At 44.3% G+C, this 16596-nt stretch overlaps 1 protein-coding gene across 6 annotated transcripts in view; it reads left to right on the forward strand.

Annotated features, from left to right (window-relative positions):
• SLC20A2 (solute carrier family 20 member 2) overlaps nt 1-16596 on the forward strand; it is a 67321-nt gene that overhangs the window by 21313 nt on the left and 29412 nt on the right. For 4 of the 6 annotated variants that reach the window (XM_024214698.3, XM_024214699.3, XM_024214696.3 and 1 more), the window contains exons 2-4: nt 3731-4280; nt 12917-13057; nt 14529-14614. In XM_024214698.3, coding sequence (XP_024070466.1) covers nt 3992-4280; nt 12917-13057; nt 14529-14614 — 516 coding nt within the window. In that variant the 5' untranslated portion in view covers nt 3731-3991. Of the gene's footprint in view, nt 1-1747; nt 1850-3730; nt 4281-12916; nt 13087-14528; nt 14615-16596 lie in introns of those variants that run through there. The other 2 variants (XM_024214700.3, XM_024214702.3) reach the window with 2 other exon arrangements.

A 16596-nucleotide genomic window follows, 5' to 3' on the forward strand; every position in this document is an offset into this window, starting at 1 on the left:
ATTTTTTAGCTGAGATGGGGGCAAGTATTTTTAACCTTTCAGTGGGAGAGAGAGGGAGAGTAGGAACTAATAAATGAAAGTATCCTCTGGAAATTTTAGTAGCAGAAGCTGAGACCCTCCCCCACCCATGTTAAACTTGATCTGAGTCCTTAAAAAACTATGAATAGCAGGACTGCGGCCCTGTAAAGTAATTGCTTAAAACCTTCTTAAACTTTAACAGGAGGGCTGTAGCTGAAATAGGAATTGGCTGATATACTGACTGCTTCTATGTGTACAGTGATTTTTTTTTTTTTTTTTAAGAAGTCAGGGCACCTCTGGTGTCCTGGAGCATAAAACTTGTATCATAGTTGGCCCTATGACAAATGCTATGCCTGTAATTTAGAGCCATATAGGGATGTTCTTTGCCTAGAACCACTTGAATTACACCTCCTGTCATGTCACGGATGTAATATCTGCAGCTTAAATAGATAATGTGTGAGTGTTGTGGCCTGTGGAGGAGCAAGGGAAGATAAGAACTATTAATGTGAATTTTAATTTGCTTGTATCTTCAGTTACAAGATGTATTTGACGGTAATAGAATGGAGTGCAAGATCTGTGGGATGCTGTAAAGTCCATAGATCTATAGATAAGGAAGGAAAACTTGACACTCTTTTTGAATGAAAAACACGATTACATGAGAGTTTGAGGGGTGTGGAATAACCTACCAAGTGCTCCCGTGTACTAAGTTTTTAGACAGACTTTTCAATTAGTGGTAGCTAGAAGTGAACTTGCTTTTCATTACGATCAGCTGTGATTACTTAAAGAGAAATGTCTATTGTTTTGAACACTGCAGGGGGGAAATCCTGTTGTCTTGTATGTTTTATCATCTAAACTTTTCTAAAGGGTACTGTTTGTTACCTAGAAAATGGTAAATTTACCCTTTAATGTTTGCTAATATTCAAGCAGCAAAAAGGGCCTTTTAAACTGAATCTCCCTGAAAAGAGGAATTGTAATTCACCTTTTCTCTTGCAGAATAGATTAAAACATGTTAGCCTAAATCAACTGTTGTGGGGGGAAGAGGTAATGCACAGCAAGGTTCACGTCAGTTTAATTTTTGCCATTGCCTGAATAGATTGTGTCCTAGTTTTCATCAGAGGGAAGATTAAAAGACACCCTGTGGGTTCTCACTCTCTGGTTGCTTGTTTCCTTCATGCAGCATATTTGTTTTGTGTCACTGGTTGGTAATGTATTCTAGTTGACCCCTTGGACTCTGAACTTGGCTTTGTGAGTGTCCCTTTCACCCTTCACCACTGTTGTCTGATGGTTCCTGGCCCTCAGGGATTTCTCTCTTTGATAGCAATTCGTTTGGCTAGAAGAGTAAAAAAAAAATTATGCTCTAAATTTCTCACTAGTTTTTCATTAAGGGCTTTTCTGTCTATAGTTGAAAATTTACCAAAATAGCTATTTCAGCATAGTTATTTTGGTATAAGCCCCTGTGTAGACACTCTTACTCCCCAACAGGTATTTTGGTAAATTTCCAAATGTAGACAAGCACTAAGATGAAGTGTTTGTGTTACACCCCAAGTTCATTCCAAAGGTCCCCTCTGAATTCCACATAAATCGGGTATGCACCTACCTGTTTTCTACTCCAACCCATACACCACCGTAGAAAACAGAAGCTCCATTCTCTGGATATCCATCAAGCTTTCGCTTTCCACCTGCAAAGGGCCAGACCCTTCAGGAAATCTCTGAGACTCTTCGTTACCATTGCTGCGCAGATGAAAGGGGAAGAAATCTCACAGAGACTCTAAATGGATCTCAGATTACATCCTGCTTTGCTGTGAGCCGGTGGAGACTTTTCACCCAAAATGTAAGGCCACACTCAACCAGAGCCCTGGCTACCTTGGTGGCTTCTCTTTAGGGTCTCCTCCTCCTGAAGATCTGTAGAGTGGCAACATGGGGTTCTGTGCGTAACTTTAATAGACATGATGCCCTAATACAACTGTCTTCAGCAGACGCATCCTTCAGTACAGTGGTCCTGTAGTCTGTGGTGTAGCATGGTTCCTCAATGAGACGCCCAGAGCGAATACCTACAGGGACCACAACTTGAAGAAGGAAAGAAGGTGACTTACCTTACGATAATTGGAGTTCTTTAAGATGTTTGGTCCCTATGAATATTCCACTACCCAGCCTACTTCAAATCCTTTACTAGGTATTCACAATAGAGTAGGAACTGGAGAGGCAGTCAGTCCACACCACCCCTTATGCCCTTGCTTCGGAGCATAAGAACTCGGGGTGCAGGCATGGATCAACAGACGACGATAGTAAAAATCTTCCAGTTTCAGGTGCATGAAACGCACGCACACTCCCAATGGAATGCCCATAGGGACCACACATCTCCGAGAGCTCCAGTTATTGGAAGGTAGGTAAGTCATTTTTCTTTTTGCCTGGCTCCCTTTCTTCATCTCCCCTTCACGATGATAATTCGAGGGGGGAAAAATCTGCTGGGGGCTTACATAGGCGATGATCAAGCTTTTTAATTTTTTCCCCCTAAAAATATGTATATTGGCTCCTGTTGAGACTCTATCAAAGTTTAAGGGCTTGAGAGGACTGAGATAAGGTTTGCGTAATTGTGTATGTGAAGAAATAAACCAGGCTTTTTCTCTCTTGAAATCCATTCTTTTCTGTAAATTTTTTGTTTGGAAAATCTGAAGAAGTAGCACAAGATAAAACTTTAGCCAAAGGATATCAGAACTCTGTCTGAAAGCTACTCAAGAACCACTGAAAAATGTATATTTGAGTATAATAGATCCAGTAGTGCATCATACTGTTCAATGAACTAACTAGCTTTCCCTAGGAGGAAAAGAACCTTACATTTATTGTTGTTTAACTTTTTCGTTAAATATCTGTTCTGTAACCTGGATACATATAGATGCATGTAGGTACGCTGAAATAAACACTGTGAAAAATCACAGTATGTTCCAGTGATTGGAAGGCCATAAGGCTAAAAGGCTCCAATATTCCCACTACCCAAAAGCAGCAATAGATAAATATTTGGAGACATCTGGATGCCTTCTCCTGTGATGTTTAATGTTTATGGGGGGAGGGATAGCTCAGTGGTTTGAGCATTGGCCTGCTAAACCCAGGATTGTGAGTTCAATCTTTGAGGGGGGCCACCTAGGGATCTGGGGCAAAATCGGTACTTGGTCCTGCTAGTGAAGGCAGGGGGCTGGACTCAATGACCTTTCAGGGTCCCTTCCAGCTCTATGAGATAGGTATATCTCCATATATTAATAAATATGTTTTCAAAATTAAAGGCCAAATCCTCACCTGCAGCTGGTGTAAATTCACATAGTCCCATTGAAGTCAATGGGGAAAGGTCAATTTACATTAGCTGAGGATCCGGTTCTAGTTAAGCCATTCATTTACTGCAAGAAAAAAAAAAAGTCATCTCGTTTTTCCGCGAGGACCAGTCACATTGTTTGCTTAGAATTTAAAACAAAACAAACTTTAAAAATATATCCTTTCAAAGTGACCCAGTACATTTTTCAGTCACTGATAACGCTAAAAACCTGTATTGCTTTTGAGTTGACCTAATTTTAATCTTGTCTGAATTGCTTTATGGTTAGCACTGTCACGTGCCAAAAATAGATCCCATTAGTGGATTTAAATAATTTATTTACTTCTGAAAGGACACACTGTTACAAGCTTTGCAGACTGTTTCACTTTTTCAATCTTTCTTCTGTTCCAGGACAGGACACTGCAGTTGTACCAGTTTTGAAGCAAAATATGGAATGTGTTCCACTGCTGACTGAACCCAGCCAAATGAACAGTATTGACAGTAGTTTGAAAATCAGCAGTTAGCAGTTTGTTCACTACCCAGCCCTTTCCAGAGAGAACTAATTGTTTGCAAGAAATCTGCTTTACAAATCCGTTACAATAACCCTCCAACTTTGTCTATTTAAATATTTGCAAAGGGGAAGCATTTACCTACAAGCACACTCTGGGAAAAATGGCAATGGATGAGTACCTGTGGATGGTCATTGTGGGTTTTATTGTCGCTTTTGTTTTGGCATTTTCAGTTGGTGCAAATGACGTTGCCAATTCTTTTGGGACTGCTGTGGGCTCTGGTGTGGTCACTTTGCGCCAGGCCTGCATTTTGGCTTCAGTTTTTGAAACCGCTGGCTCAGTATTATTGGGAGCAAAAGTAGGAGAAACGATTCGGAAAGGTATCATTGATGTTAATCTGTACAACAGCACTGTGGATCTGCTGATGGCCGGAGAAGTTAGTGCAATGGTTGGTAAGTAACCATCTTTCATTTTTGAGTAATAATCTAGTTATAATCCCGTTCATCATGCATTTTTCTATGCCATTTAGACATTCCAGCTTTCAGTACTTACAGGTCTGGTTTTTCTTTCTCTTTTAAAAGGAGACCTGGACTACTTTTATGAGTCTCTTGTTTTTTTTATTGCTTACATTCTAATCACTGATTTTTCTTTAATGTTCATAACTTTTAATTTTTAAAAAAGAACACTCGTTTTGTAAAATGGATTGAATAAATGGTCTAAAGAGGTACTGAACAAGTGACTTTTAATTTGGAAAAGGTATTAATAGGATAATACACCATTTATGGCCAGACAAAAAATCTTGAAGAAATGGCAGTTTATGGTGAATACCTATTCTGAGGATTTAGTGAAACTGTTAATTTTACTAGAAGATTAAAATATTCACTTAGACTCTTCACTGACCACATGACTGATTATAATTACTGTATACTTGTTCTAGGACCATAACATTAAAAGGAATAATAGATTAGAGCATGACCAACTTCATGTAATTTTAATCCTTCTGATTCATAGTCCCTCATAAAACTAAAAGATGTGTTTGTTTTTTCTGTCTACTGACATAGCTTTTGTTTGCTTTTAATCTAAGCCTTAGATCAAATCCTGCATTCAGAGGGAAATGACATTAGTCCCAGACCATGTTCTTGGTTTCTATGCAAGCAGTGCTGTGAACTTTGGAGATGTGTGATAAGAAGTGACAGCAATAAGCCACATTTTAAAAAGGTCCGGGAGAGCCAGAAGGGACAATTTTCAATGTAAAAAACAATTAAAATGAGGCCAGGGTGGTCACCCCAATCGCTCCCTACATGCTCTCTACAACCACTCTACCGTCTTGCCATGTGTTCCTTAAAGCCCCCGCTGCTGGAGTCATCTGATTATGTGGAAATATCTTATTTTTAAAGGAATGTTTCCACCCCACCCAGCACACGCAAGAGTTCCTCCCTTCAGAATCTCCCCCACCTCTAGCATCCTTCCCTTCTATAGCCACCCATGCATTTCTGTCCAATTCCTCTAATCTCTCTACAGTTTGCATACAGTGCTTGTCAGCAAAGTATCTGCTGCACAAAGCCTAACACACACAGCTGTTTTCTCTGTCCTTTCCTCCAGAACACACTTTGTGTGGGGCTTCAGTCTGAGCATCGAGTGCTGGTTTCTCTGATACTGTTAGGAGGTTGTGTGCTCTGGGGTGGGAAGTCAGGATACCTCTTCAAAAGGGGAGATGGCATTCTGTTAGCAGGGCTCCCAGAAGATCTTTGCTTTCTTTCACTAGCCAAGAGGGATAGGAGTCAGTCACATGGGATGCACCCCTTCCCTCCCCCTTCTCTCTTTCCATGACTACTACTTGTGGAGATAATGCCAAATTCTGGGAAGAAGAGTATAATAATATCTCTGGCCCAGTGCCTGACTTATTGTCTGGTAAATCCTCAGACACTAAGCCCTGGTCTACACTGGGGGGGGGGAATAGATCTAAGTTACGCAACTTCAGCTACGTGAATAATGTAGTTGAAGTCGACGTACTTAGATCGATTTACCGTGGTGTCTTCACTGCGGTGAGTCGACTGCTGCCGCTCCCTCGTTGACTCTGCTTGCGCCTCTCACGGTCCTGGAGTACAGGAGTTGACGGGAGAGGGCTCGGGGACTAGACTAGACTAGGCACGATAAATCGATCCCCACTGGATCGATCGCTGCCCGCCGATCCGGTGGGTAGTGTAGACATACCCTAGGTCTCTCTAGATGTAGGACAGTGCCTTTTTCTAGGTTTGCTAGTACCACTATACTGTATATTTAGACTTGCCAACACGGGGGGAGGGGCTTTTAGCACAGACATAGCTGCATAAATTTAAACTGCCACTTGCTCTGGTGCAGCATACCCTGCTTTGAAGTTGAAGTGACACGTCTGCTGACCGTACATTCTTAATAACCATGATCTCCTTTAGCAGGAAGGCTTCATTTTCCTCATTTGTATCTATTTGACACCCCAGTCCTGGAAACCCCTAGTCCAGGCAAAGGTGACCACATTTGTAAGCATTGAATACTGCCTGCAAAGGCAACTGGCCAGGAGCTCAAAGAACACAGCAAAGACATTTATATAAGCCAGTCTGAACTTTGTGACCTGTTGCATTCCTGTCCTCCAGTGATGGCTTTAAAAAATAAATTCCACATTTTAAATCTCTGAGTTAATGAAATAAAGTTCACTAACCACAAATGCTCTTTTTCTTTGCCTTGATTCCCTCTCCAAATTTCCTTCCTTTCTTATCCATACCAATTGCTTTTTTTCCTTTGTGTTTTTCTCTCTTCCTTTTAATCAGGTTGTTTTTCTCCTTTTCTTTTTCTCCCTTTTCTTTGGGCTTGGAAAACCATTTTTCTCCCCCTCTCTACATGGAATGGACTCTTACCCACTATATGATCACACTATTGTGCACAGGGTCTGCTTTAGTAATTTGAGGAGGGTCAATGAAATGATTCTTCAGGGCACACCTAAACGTAACTCTCTTTATATAAAGAGCAGCAGCAGCAGTGGAGCTTTGCTACTTAGCCTGGGGCTGTGCATAGTTCCCAATATTTAAAATGTTTCATTGAATTGGTTTCCCAGTAAGCTGGAGGTTTGGGGACCATTAGGATTTGGGGGGCATTTTGGTGAATTTTACCACTTGTAGAGCATCAACCAATTGTCACAATATCCCGATGCAGTGGATAACTATTACCCCAGTGTTATTGATAGGAAACTCAGGCAGACAGTTTAGGTGACCTGACTAAGGCAGCAGAGGGAGACAGTGTCACAGCTGGGATTAGAAAGCCTGGAGTCCCTTGCTCTCAGTCCTGTGCTTGGTCCACTCTTCCCAGCTGCCTCTTGCACTACGGCCACGTGCCCAGCACAGGAGTCAGATCAGCGCAGGCAGCTGACTAGGAGGGGGAACTTGCAGCAGCCACGCTCATAGCATTTACTCACAGTTGCAGATTGGTCTGAGGTCCCCCCAAAACCCTGGACTTCCCAAGTCTCAAAGGCCAGCCCTAGGTGGTCACAGTGGGAGCAGTGCAAAGCCTGTGATCTTTATAAAATAATGACAAAGATGGAGAATGTTTGTAGTGGTGTTCTAGCCGTGTTGATCCCAGGATCTAAAAGAGACAAGGTGAGTGAGGTAATGTCTTTTATTGGACCAACTTCTGTTGGTGAGAGAGACAAGCTTTTGAGCTGCACAGCTCCAGACAATCAGGGGCCTCCATGACTTTGGGCTTTGCAGGCTCCAAAAGCTAATTCTGCCCTCACTCAAATTGTATTTCCCTCTGGTCCCCAATCTCCGGCCTTAAGTATATCCAGGTCACCTTTATTCCTTGGGTCTTACCATCTAATAGTGCCCCAATTACTTTCTCTCTAGCACTCCAACCTTCTGCTGGCTGGGGATGATAAAATAAGGGATAGTATCAGACCTTGTATATTCACTAGCAATCTTGCCACAATTCCAGCACGGCTTTGGTTTTGTTGCACATATTTTTGTGACCTATCAGGGACGGAACCAAGTATATTCTATTTATAAAAAAAAAAATTGCTACATAATTTACAATTTTATATCTGGTTGACCTAGCTGATCTTTTTACAGACTCTACCACGTCTTCTCATTCACAGCACATCCCATGTGCTGGCCTCAAAAGTTTATAAGTTCATCTATTCTTATTTTAGAGTAGGACAACAGAAAGCTATAAATTACAGAGCAGGTGCTCCTTGTTTCAGCTAGGGCTTCCAATAGGGGTAGAAGTGCCAGTTGTTTTGGGACAGAGTCCCGGGAGAGATTAGTTTTACTAGTTGACTTCCATATTGAGCTATATGCAGTGCCAAGATTGAATAGCTCCATCTCTGTCAGAGGGAAATTTGATCATGAAATAGCTGATTTAAAATGATAAATCCTTGTTCAAACCTGTCTAAAGCATTTGCATAAGTGTACCTTGGGTTCTACCATCATGTTCGTTGATCAGAGTTAAATGTGTCAGATTGGACAGTCTCAGCCAGAGTTTCCTAATAAAGGTAATGTTGATGAGCTGGTGCTTAGTCAGGTGATACTTGTCCTAGCAGTGGGCATTGGTATCATAAAATTTCAGACCCCATCCTTAGAAGGGCTTGCATGGGTTAGGTCCCCCATTTGGAGTCATTCCCAGAAATCACATTAGGAGTATTGAGCTTCTCTTCTCCTGCTCCTGTCACTTCCAGCCCCTGTCTTCCTCTTTTTGAGCAACGCTCAGTCTGACTTGTCTCACCTCTCCCACTCCGTTACTATTATCCGCTGCCCACACAGCCCCTCCGTCCACCTTCCTTTGTGATTCCTGTCTCTCCCTCTCCTCACAGTCCTTCCACTTGTCTCCCTTGGCCTTCCACTTCCATGTTGATGGCCTTTGCCTGCCACTGACTGCCCACCTCTTTGCTCTTTCTGCCTTGTTTGATCTTGAACCCTAGATCAACTCGTCTACTTGCCAAAACAGTTTTCACAAAGCACTGCTCCCTCTGGTCTTCCAATTCTGGTCATCACCTTGTCTCCTCAGCATCACCCACCTGTCCCTTATCCGTTGCCGCTCCACCCAGCGCTTCTGTAGCTTTCAATCCCCCAATGTTTTCTCTGCCACATCACATCTTCCCTCTCTCTCCTCACTCTCGTCCATTGAGTCACTTGTGTTGCTCCTGAACCTTCTCACAGTGCTCTGTTTCAGCACTTCAGGGGCCTCGTCTGGTGCATAATCTTTTCAGCATGTTACCCTGTGAACTCTGAAGGCCCGAGAGCTCTCTTGTGAGGCATGCTACAGAGGCTCCTGTAAATCCTCAGAGTAGGAAATTTGAATCAGCCAAGACCCCAGAGTGTCAGGACTGGGACGCATCAGTACACGCCCATTTGCCCTCTGTCAAGCCATGCAGGGCAGCTTCCCCTCCAGAGCATCTGGCACTGTCGCCCTGGAAGCAGAGGACTCCTTCAAGCACTGGCTTCTCTACACAGTTGCAGCCGTGGTGCTGCGCTCCAACGAGAGACTGAGGCAGGAGGCAGCAGCTTCCTGTCTGCTTCTGTCACAGCCCCCAACTCCCAGGAGGCTCCATGCCAAGGCCTCCAGAGTTTCCCTGCTACTAGGAGCAGAGAGGGGACAGGGATTCTGAGTAACAATATATGCTAAGAGACCTTGCTCAGTCATTGAGGGTCTCTGCAAAGCACTCAGTACTGGCTGCAGTGTGTCGGGAGAGGTAGGATCTCTCAGGGCAGCAGGGGTGCTGTGGCTGGTGCTCCCTGGTCTGGATGCAGAGTTCCGACCTCTAGTGCAGCCCATGTCAGATCCCTATGAACTTCTGTCAATGCGCCAACCCTCACCCATCACAGAGACAATTCAAGCCACTTGAAGCCTCTACCTGGGCCAGTCTGTCCTCACTTTGAGCTGAAGGACCTTGCCTGTTAGCGGGAAGGGAAAGCAAAGGACCTCTGCTTTCCACAGGTGACAGAGCATCCATCCTGGGACCAGAAGTTCCTTGATCTGCCAGAAAAAGTCAGGGAACTTCCTGTTTGTCCGTATGGCCTGCCTAAAGGGTTCCCCAGCTCCTGCAAGTGACAAGTAGCAAAGGGCACAGCAAGGTACCCTGGTCTCTATGCTATTGAGCAGTAGGCCTCTTGACCACTTCGACTAGGGTGAGCGGCCTGTCCAAGAGACAACCACCCACTTAGGGAAGATTTATTTCATCCTACAGCCACCAGAGAAAACACAAATTTAGTTCTGGGTATAAAATCTGTGTCCAGTGCCTGAAAAGCCAAAGTTAGTAGGGACTTGTGAGAAACTGAGCCAAAGGGATTGCAGCCATAAGGAGACTGTTGAGCCCAGCATTTGGAGATATGCCCAGGTTGTGACCTCAATTGCCTGCATCAGGACAATCAACCTGACTCTTTAGCGTCAATAATTATGGTTTCGAGAGAAGTAACCTGCCTGACCCCATGTGTCAAACCTGTGAGATGGGTCTATTTTACAGTCTCACCATTTACCTCCAGGAAGAGCTGAACTTTATTTTCTGCACAGATTGTGGCTTGCTCTGATTTTGACTCGACAGGGCCTCCTGGAGTGCGCAGCCTAGGCCACCATCGCCTTGTGAAAGAGACAGGATGCTGTGGCAGGACTGAAAGACTGCATTTTGATCCGCCAGTGGCATCCTAGATGCATAAGGAATTCAGTCAGCTGGGGATTTGGGGAGAGGCATCCTGCAAGGTCACTATCCAGTGGCCCCTGCCTAGTATTCTTTCTGCTCTAATCCCAGTCTTGAACTCTGGGGTATCTCCTGCTGTCACGGTATAACCTGTTGATGTGTCCTCTTGACCCTATTCTTACTCCTTTTCTAATTCTCACCCTCTATCATCTCTCTTGGCATGCTCTGGTTTTCCAAAACCTAAAAATCCTCTCCCTCAGCCCCATCTGTCTCTTCAACTTCCTTCCTTTTCTCTGGAATATGCATTCTGTTCCCACTGCCTTCCTCCTCTAATTCTCTGTTGCAGTGGTTCTCAACCTTTCCCATACCTGAACTGCCCTCAGACTCTGCTCTCTTAGCAATATGCAAAGGGTATGGTAGCCACTCTCTCCGACACCTGTCTGACCCCCAGGTTGAGAACCAATGTCGCCCTTTGCCCCTAGACAGAAACATTCAGAGAAAACCACTGCTGGTCAGTAAGGTATTCAGCGAGGGCAGAGCCACATTCAGCAAGGAAAATCTTGTGTCTTCTCTGAGCAATATCCAGCGATTCTAAACTTTGCCATGTGAAAGCCAATGAACGTCAGTGTAGAAGAGGAGCAGCCAGTGTTGAATGCCCTTTTCGTCACATAAAGTAGCAAAGAGGGGTGTACTGGTGGGCTTACCTTTGTTAAAGTTCACAACTTTTCCAACCTCAACTACCTTTTTTCAGTTCCACTGACATTGTCTTTGCCACCAAAGCTTCCTGGCGAATTGAACAATGTGTCCAAATGAATGGGATGTACTCATTGCCTTTGAATGGAGCATGCCGAGTTCCCACTCCAGACGGCAATGGCACTGGAATATTGCCTGGATGTTAAGACCTTGAGCTTGACAAACTAGCATTAGCGTTCTCTTGATGCACTGCTCTAGTTATTTGCTCACACTGTGTCTGTCCCTTAATTGTGAATCTAGTTCCTTCTCTGATTTTTCTTTTCCTTGCCTTACCACTCGTCACCCAGCAAAAGCATTGCTGTTCCTACCTAGGCTGGGATACTCAGCCCCTTTGGAGCATCTCTGTGTTGCTTCATGCACCCCTGGTAGTCAGAGTTGTTGAAAGGGCATTGCACCCTCCAGGAGTCACCTTCGCAAAGCACCCAAAATGCACCACAATGTTCTGCTGCCAAGTAACTGGACTTGCTCCAGCAACATTTGAGACTAAGAACCTCCACAGCTTATTGGTCAAACCTTTCATGTCTCTTTGGGCTTGGCTGGGATATTCATGTCTCAGGGGTATGGCATGGCTTCTGTATGAGGAGAGATTAGTAAGACTGGGACTTTTCAGCTTGGAAAAGAGACGACTAAGAGGGGATATGATAGAGTTTTATAAAATCATGACTGGTGTGGAGAAAGTAAATAAGGAGTGTTATTTACTCCTTCTCATAACACAAGAACTAGGAAGAACAGGAGTACCTGTTCTTCTTGCGGATACAGACTAACATGGCTGCTACTCTGAAACAAGAACTAGGGGTCACCAAATGAAATTAATAGACAGCAGGTTTAAAACAAACAAAAGGAAGTATTTTTTCCACACAATGCACAGTCAACCTGTGGAACTCCTTGCCAGAGGTTGTGAAGGCCAAGACTATAACAGGGTTCAAAAAAGAACTAGATAAATTCATGGAGGATAGGTCCATCAATGGCTATTAGCCAGGATGGGCAGGGATGGTGTCCCTAGCCTCTGTTTGCCAGAAGCTGGGAATGGGCGGCAGGGGCTGGATCACTTGGTGATTACCTGTTCTGTTCCTTTCCTCTGGGGCACTTGGCATTGGCCACTGTCAGAAGACAGGACACTGGGCTAGAGGGACCTTTGGTCTGACGCAGTATGGCCGTTCTTATGTTTGCCCTGTATGCATGAGGGTATCAGCAGTCTTTATCGAAAGTGAGTTTTTTCCCCAGCAGCCACTCTTATGCTTATTAGCTCTGACTCTATGCACAAACTGATTAAATGGGTTATAAGGGTTAAAAGCTACACAAAAGCAGCACAGCTGTAGTAAAGCACTTCTGTGCCACCCCAATGTCCCGTTAGCCTGAACTAGACAACAGGAGAGATGTGAACTAAAGATAAATCTGGTCTGTAAATATTGGAGTGATCAGGAAGTGCTGTTTGTAAGACAGAATCTCAAGGAGATTTGAAGTTCAGAGCTCGGTTATGTCAATGTGTCCTTCTAGCGGCTGACGGAACATCATAAAGAATGTTTTGTTCTAGTTTCTATTGTGGGTGCAGGGAGTAGGCAGCTCTGGGAGAGGAATGTGAGCATGTGGTTGAGAGAGAGCCATGCAGTACACTGTTGTTATTGTTGGTGCTGTTATCATTGTTTATATCTGATATTTTCCTCCCCTTTCCACTTCTAGGTTCTGCTGTTTGGCAGCTGATTGCCTCTTTCTTGAAACTCCCAGTATCTGGGACCCACTGCATAGTGGGGGCTACCATTGGATTCTCACTTGTTGCGATCGGTACGCAGGGTGTTCAGTGGATGCAGCTTGTCAAGATTGGTAATTGACATTTCCTTTTATGCGTGAGGGTATGTGGAAAATCATGCACTGACTGCAAACGTTTTTACAGAAATACTCTCATGATTTTAATGTGCTGTATTTAACTTCCATTCCCCTCAAATCCTGTTGTTCAGAAGGCATGTGTGTGTCATGTTCACTAAGGGCTAGATAGTGGCTTGAGGCACCGCCCCGAGCAAGGGGTGGTGTGCAAACTGCATCACCCCAGGAGTAGCTCTGGGAGACTTTGTTCCTCAGGGGCACTCCCTGGGCTGACAGTTCCTCCCCGGCTCACTCCCAAGGGGTAGTACTTTTGGTGGTGGCTGATGCCAACAGCAAATTATGACATCTCTCTTCTCTTCTCTCCTCTCCTCTCCTCACACACACACAGGCTCAGCTGTACTGGTCAGCAAATGAGGGGTGGAGCCAAGGTGCCCCTCATCCTCCACCCCACACACACACCCCTGCTCCGAGGAGGGAATAAGCATTCACACAGCACCCACCTACGCTTGAGCGCCTGGTCCCAAGACCTAGGGTAGCCCCTGTAGGCGTTTAAGGGGGTTCTTACCACTCTGCATGGGCACGTAGTCCAAGTCATGCTCTAGCCCTATGTTTGTTTTTATGGAGAAGGTACTAGCGTACCACAGGGGCATTTGACTAATTGAAACTACAATTTTTTTTAAATTCTGTTCTTATATTTTTGTTGAAGGTAAAATAGCCGAAAGGCAAGCGTGAAATATCAGTGTGCGCAAAACTTTTAAACTGATCAGTCTGTTCTTAAAACCACGCGTCCCAAACCATCAGCACTCTTGGGTGGGATTTTCAGAAGCGTTCAGCGCTGGCTTAACTCTGCTTCCAGGGAAAGCAGTGTGAGTTTTACCCCTGACTGCAGGGGGAGAAGAGCGAGGTCAGCTCTGAGCACTTTTGACAATTGTAAAAAGTTATTTGCCTTGTCAAAACTCAGTTCACAACAGAATATTCTGTAACTTGTTGCAATAAATCTTGGCCCTGATCCTGTGAGTTGCCCCTAACAGGCAGATCCCTGTGCCTGCACCGAGTCCCACTGAATTCAGTAGGGCTCTAAACGGGAAAAGGGGTCTGCTCACCCAGAGCAGCTTTCAGGATTCAGGGCCATAAAGATTAACCAAAGATCAGGATTCTTATTCCGATAGCATTCAGCCATGGGAAAATTCTTGTGAGTGGTGCAGTTGCTGTAGTTGCAATGTTATTCTGGAAACCTCTTGCGTGAGATTTTCAAAAGTGCTTAGCATTAGTGGGAGTTGACGTAAGCCAGTGCTGAATGCTTTTGGAAATCCTAGGAGAGCACCCAAGCTATTTAATGGCAATGCCAGCTGTGCGAGAAGAATCAACATAAACATTGTCCATTGGTTATTTTCCTATTTGATAAATACAGAACTTCCTCAATTACATGGGATGTTACCACTTATTGTTTATTATATCTTTTTTTCCTCAGTTGCCTCTTGGTTTATTTCCCCCCTGTTATCTGGTTTGATGTCTGGACTGCTGTTTCTGCTGATTAGATTGTTAATTTTAAAGAAGGTAAGGGGCTAGCAACTCTCCGCTCCAGTGCATGGAGGTCATGACGGCTGTGCACCATTTAGTTGTTGACATTTCCAAGGAGTTAAAAGGGTGCTATGTAAATCTAAAGCATTTATTTTAATATACACTACTTCACTGGGACATGACATATTGGGATGGCTGCTTTATCAGCATATCTCCTTGAAAATGGCTTTGCACAATGATGATAAATGATAATGAATGCTGCTTAACCAAGACAGTGCTAGCGTAACCTTTATTTAATAGGAGTGAATTAGCTAGTGCCAAGTAACAAAACAGAGTTTAACAGGTGTGAAATTCTAAGCTCTGGTTTTCTGGTACACCAGAAGTCAAAAAAAGATTGAGGTGTACGTTATCCTGGGTGCTCAGGAAGCCGCAATCGGTGGTGGCTGGGTTTCAGTGGCTTCAGTTGAGGTGAGGGCAGCAGCATCCAGGAAGCAATAAACCAAATAGTTCCACATTGTGGAATTTACAAGCGCTGTCTGCATTTGTTTGCAAACCAGCAGTGCTTGAAGTCAGATGCTCCTTTATTATCATTTTCTGCCTCCCTCAGACCTCCCACTGTGGGATGCAGTGTCACGGAGACCCAAAACAAGGAGAACAAAAAAAACCATACAGGAAATTTAAATAGATGCAGTATTAATTCCTTTGGCATAAGTAACTCTTCAGTAACCTCAGCTTCATTCTTTATTTCTAATATAAATAAATGTCAACAATAAAAGTGGAGGGATGCCACATTTGTGTAGGATATGAAGAACTTTGGGATTATAATGCATCATGTCCTACCTTTCATGTGGGACATTTCAGTGAGATGGTCTCCCTCACCCCCTCTCTTTTTAAACCTGTGAAATGAAATGCAAAAAACATACATAGAACAACAATCAAGCCATATATCTAAGCACTCAAAACTCAGGAAAAGTCACAGTTTAGGCTGAAAATGCAACTTAAAACTCAGCCCAGTTGTGTGTATGAATTACATGATGGCATATTTCACAAAAAACATATACAATTTTTTGTACAACGTTAGATACACATGGGTAGCAACTTGTATAACTGTGTATGTAACACAGTAGTTCTTCGAATATGTGTCAGTGTGGATCCCACTGTTCGGTGAGAGGTGCCTCATGTGTGAGACCAGAGTGTTTTTGTATAGCAGTGTCTGTCCGGGCTGTGCATGCCTCCTCCTGCTCCCATATAAGGGGGGTAAAAAGGATGGGATGGTCATGACCCTCCTCTCAGTTCCCTCGCATTTGGCAGTGAGATAGACCCTGGTGAGTGTCCAACCCGCTAATTCTAAGCTTTGTCTAAACCTTCTACAAACACTCAGAACTCTTCTGATTCTTCTACATACAACCGCCATGATCTATATCAACTCATCTGGACTGAGTATTATTGGTTAGGCCCCATCCTTCCTGCCCCCACATTACATTCCCGCCCTCTTCCATACAAGGTTACTTAGCATGGTGGACTCAAAACCTGTGGGCTTCAAACCCTGTCCATCCTGGAATGGTCTAATTCCACAGAAAGATGTACACAGTAAGTGTTTCTTCTGCCTAGGAGAGTCACATACACTGAGCAGACGTTTGTGCCTATCCTTCAGTGGTCACCGCCATGGAAAGACCTTCCAGCTTCACCTACAAGGCTCAGCTGCCACCAGCCATGTCTGGGTACTGACCAGTCCAATGCCTGTCCTAAGAGCCAGCCGTATTCATGTGGTATGCTGCCACTGCCCTGTTGGGGTTACTGGGGTCCACCATCCATGTATTGAGAAGGTCAATTGGTGACCAGAGTGGCCTTGCAAACAGTTATGGATGTCTTTGACACCATGGCCAGGTCTGTGGCCGCTGTAGTAACCATGTGTGGAACACTGTGGCTCCAGGTACTGGGAATCCCCAGAGAGGCACAGGCCACGATCGAGGACTCGCAGAGCTGTTTAGCAAGCAGATAGGACTCTGTGCTCATTA

This window comes from Terrapene carolina, unplaced genomic scaffold (genome assembly GCF_002925995.2).
Source record: "Terrapene carolina triunguis isolate 2854851 unplaced genomic scaffold, T_m_triunguis-2.0 Scaffold136, whole genome shotgun sequence".
NCBI lineage: Eukaryota > Metazoa > Chordata > Testudines > Emydidae > Terrapene > Terrapene triunguis.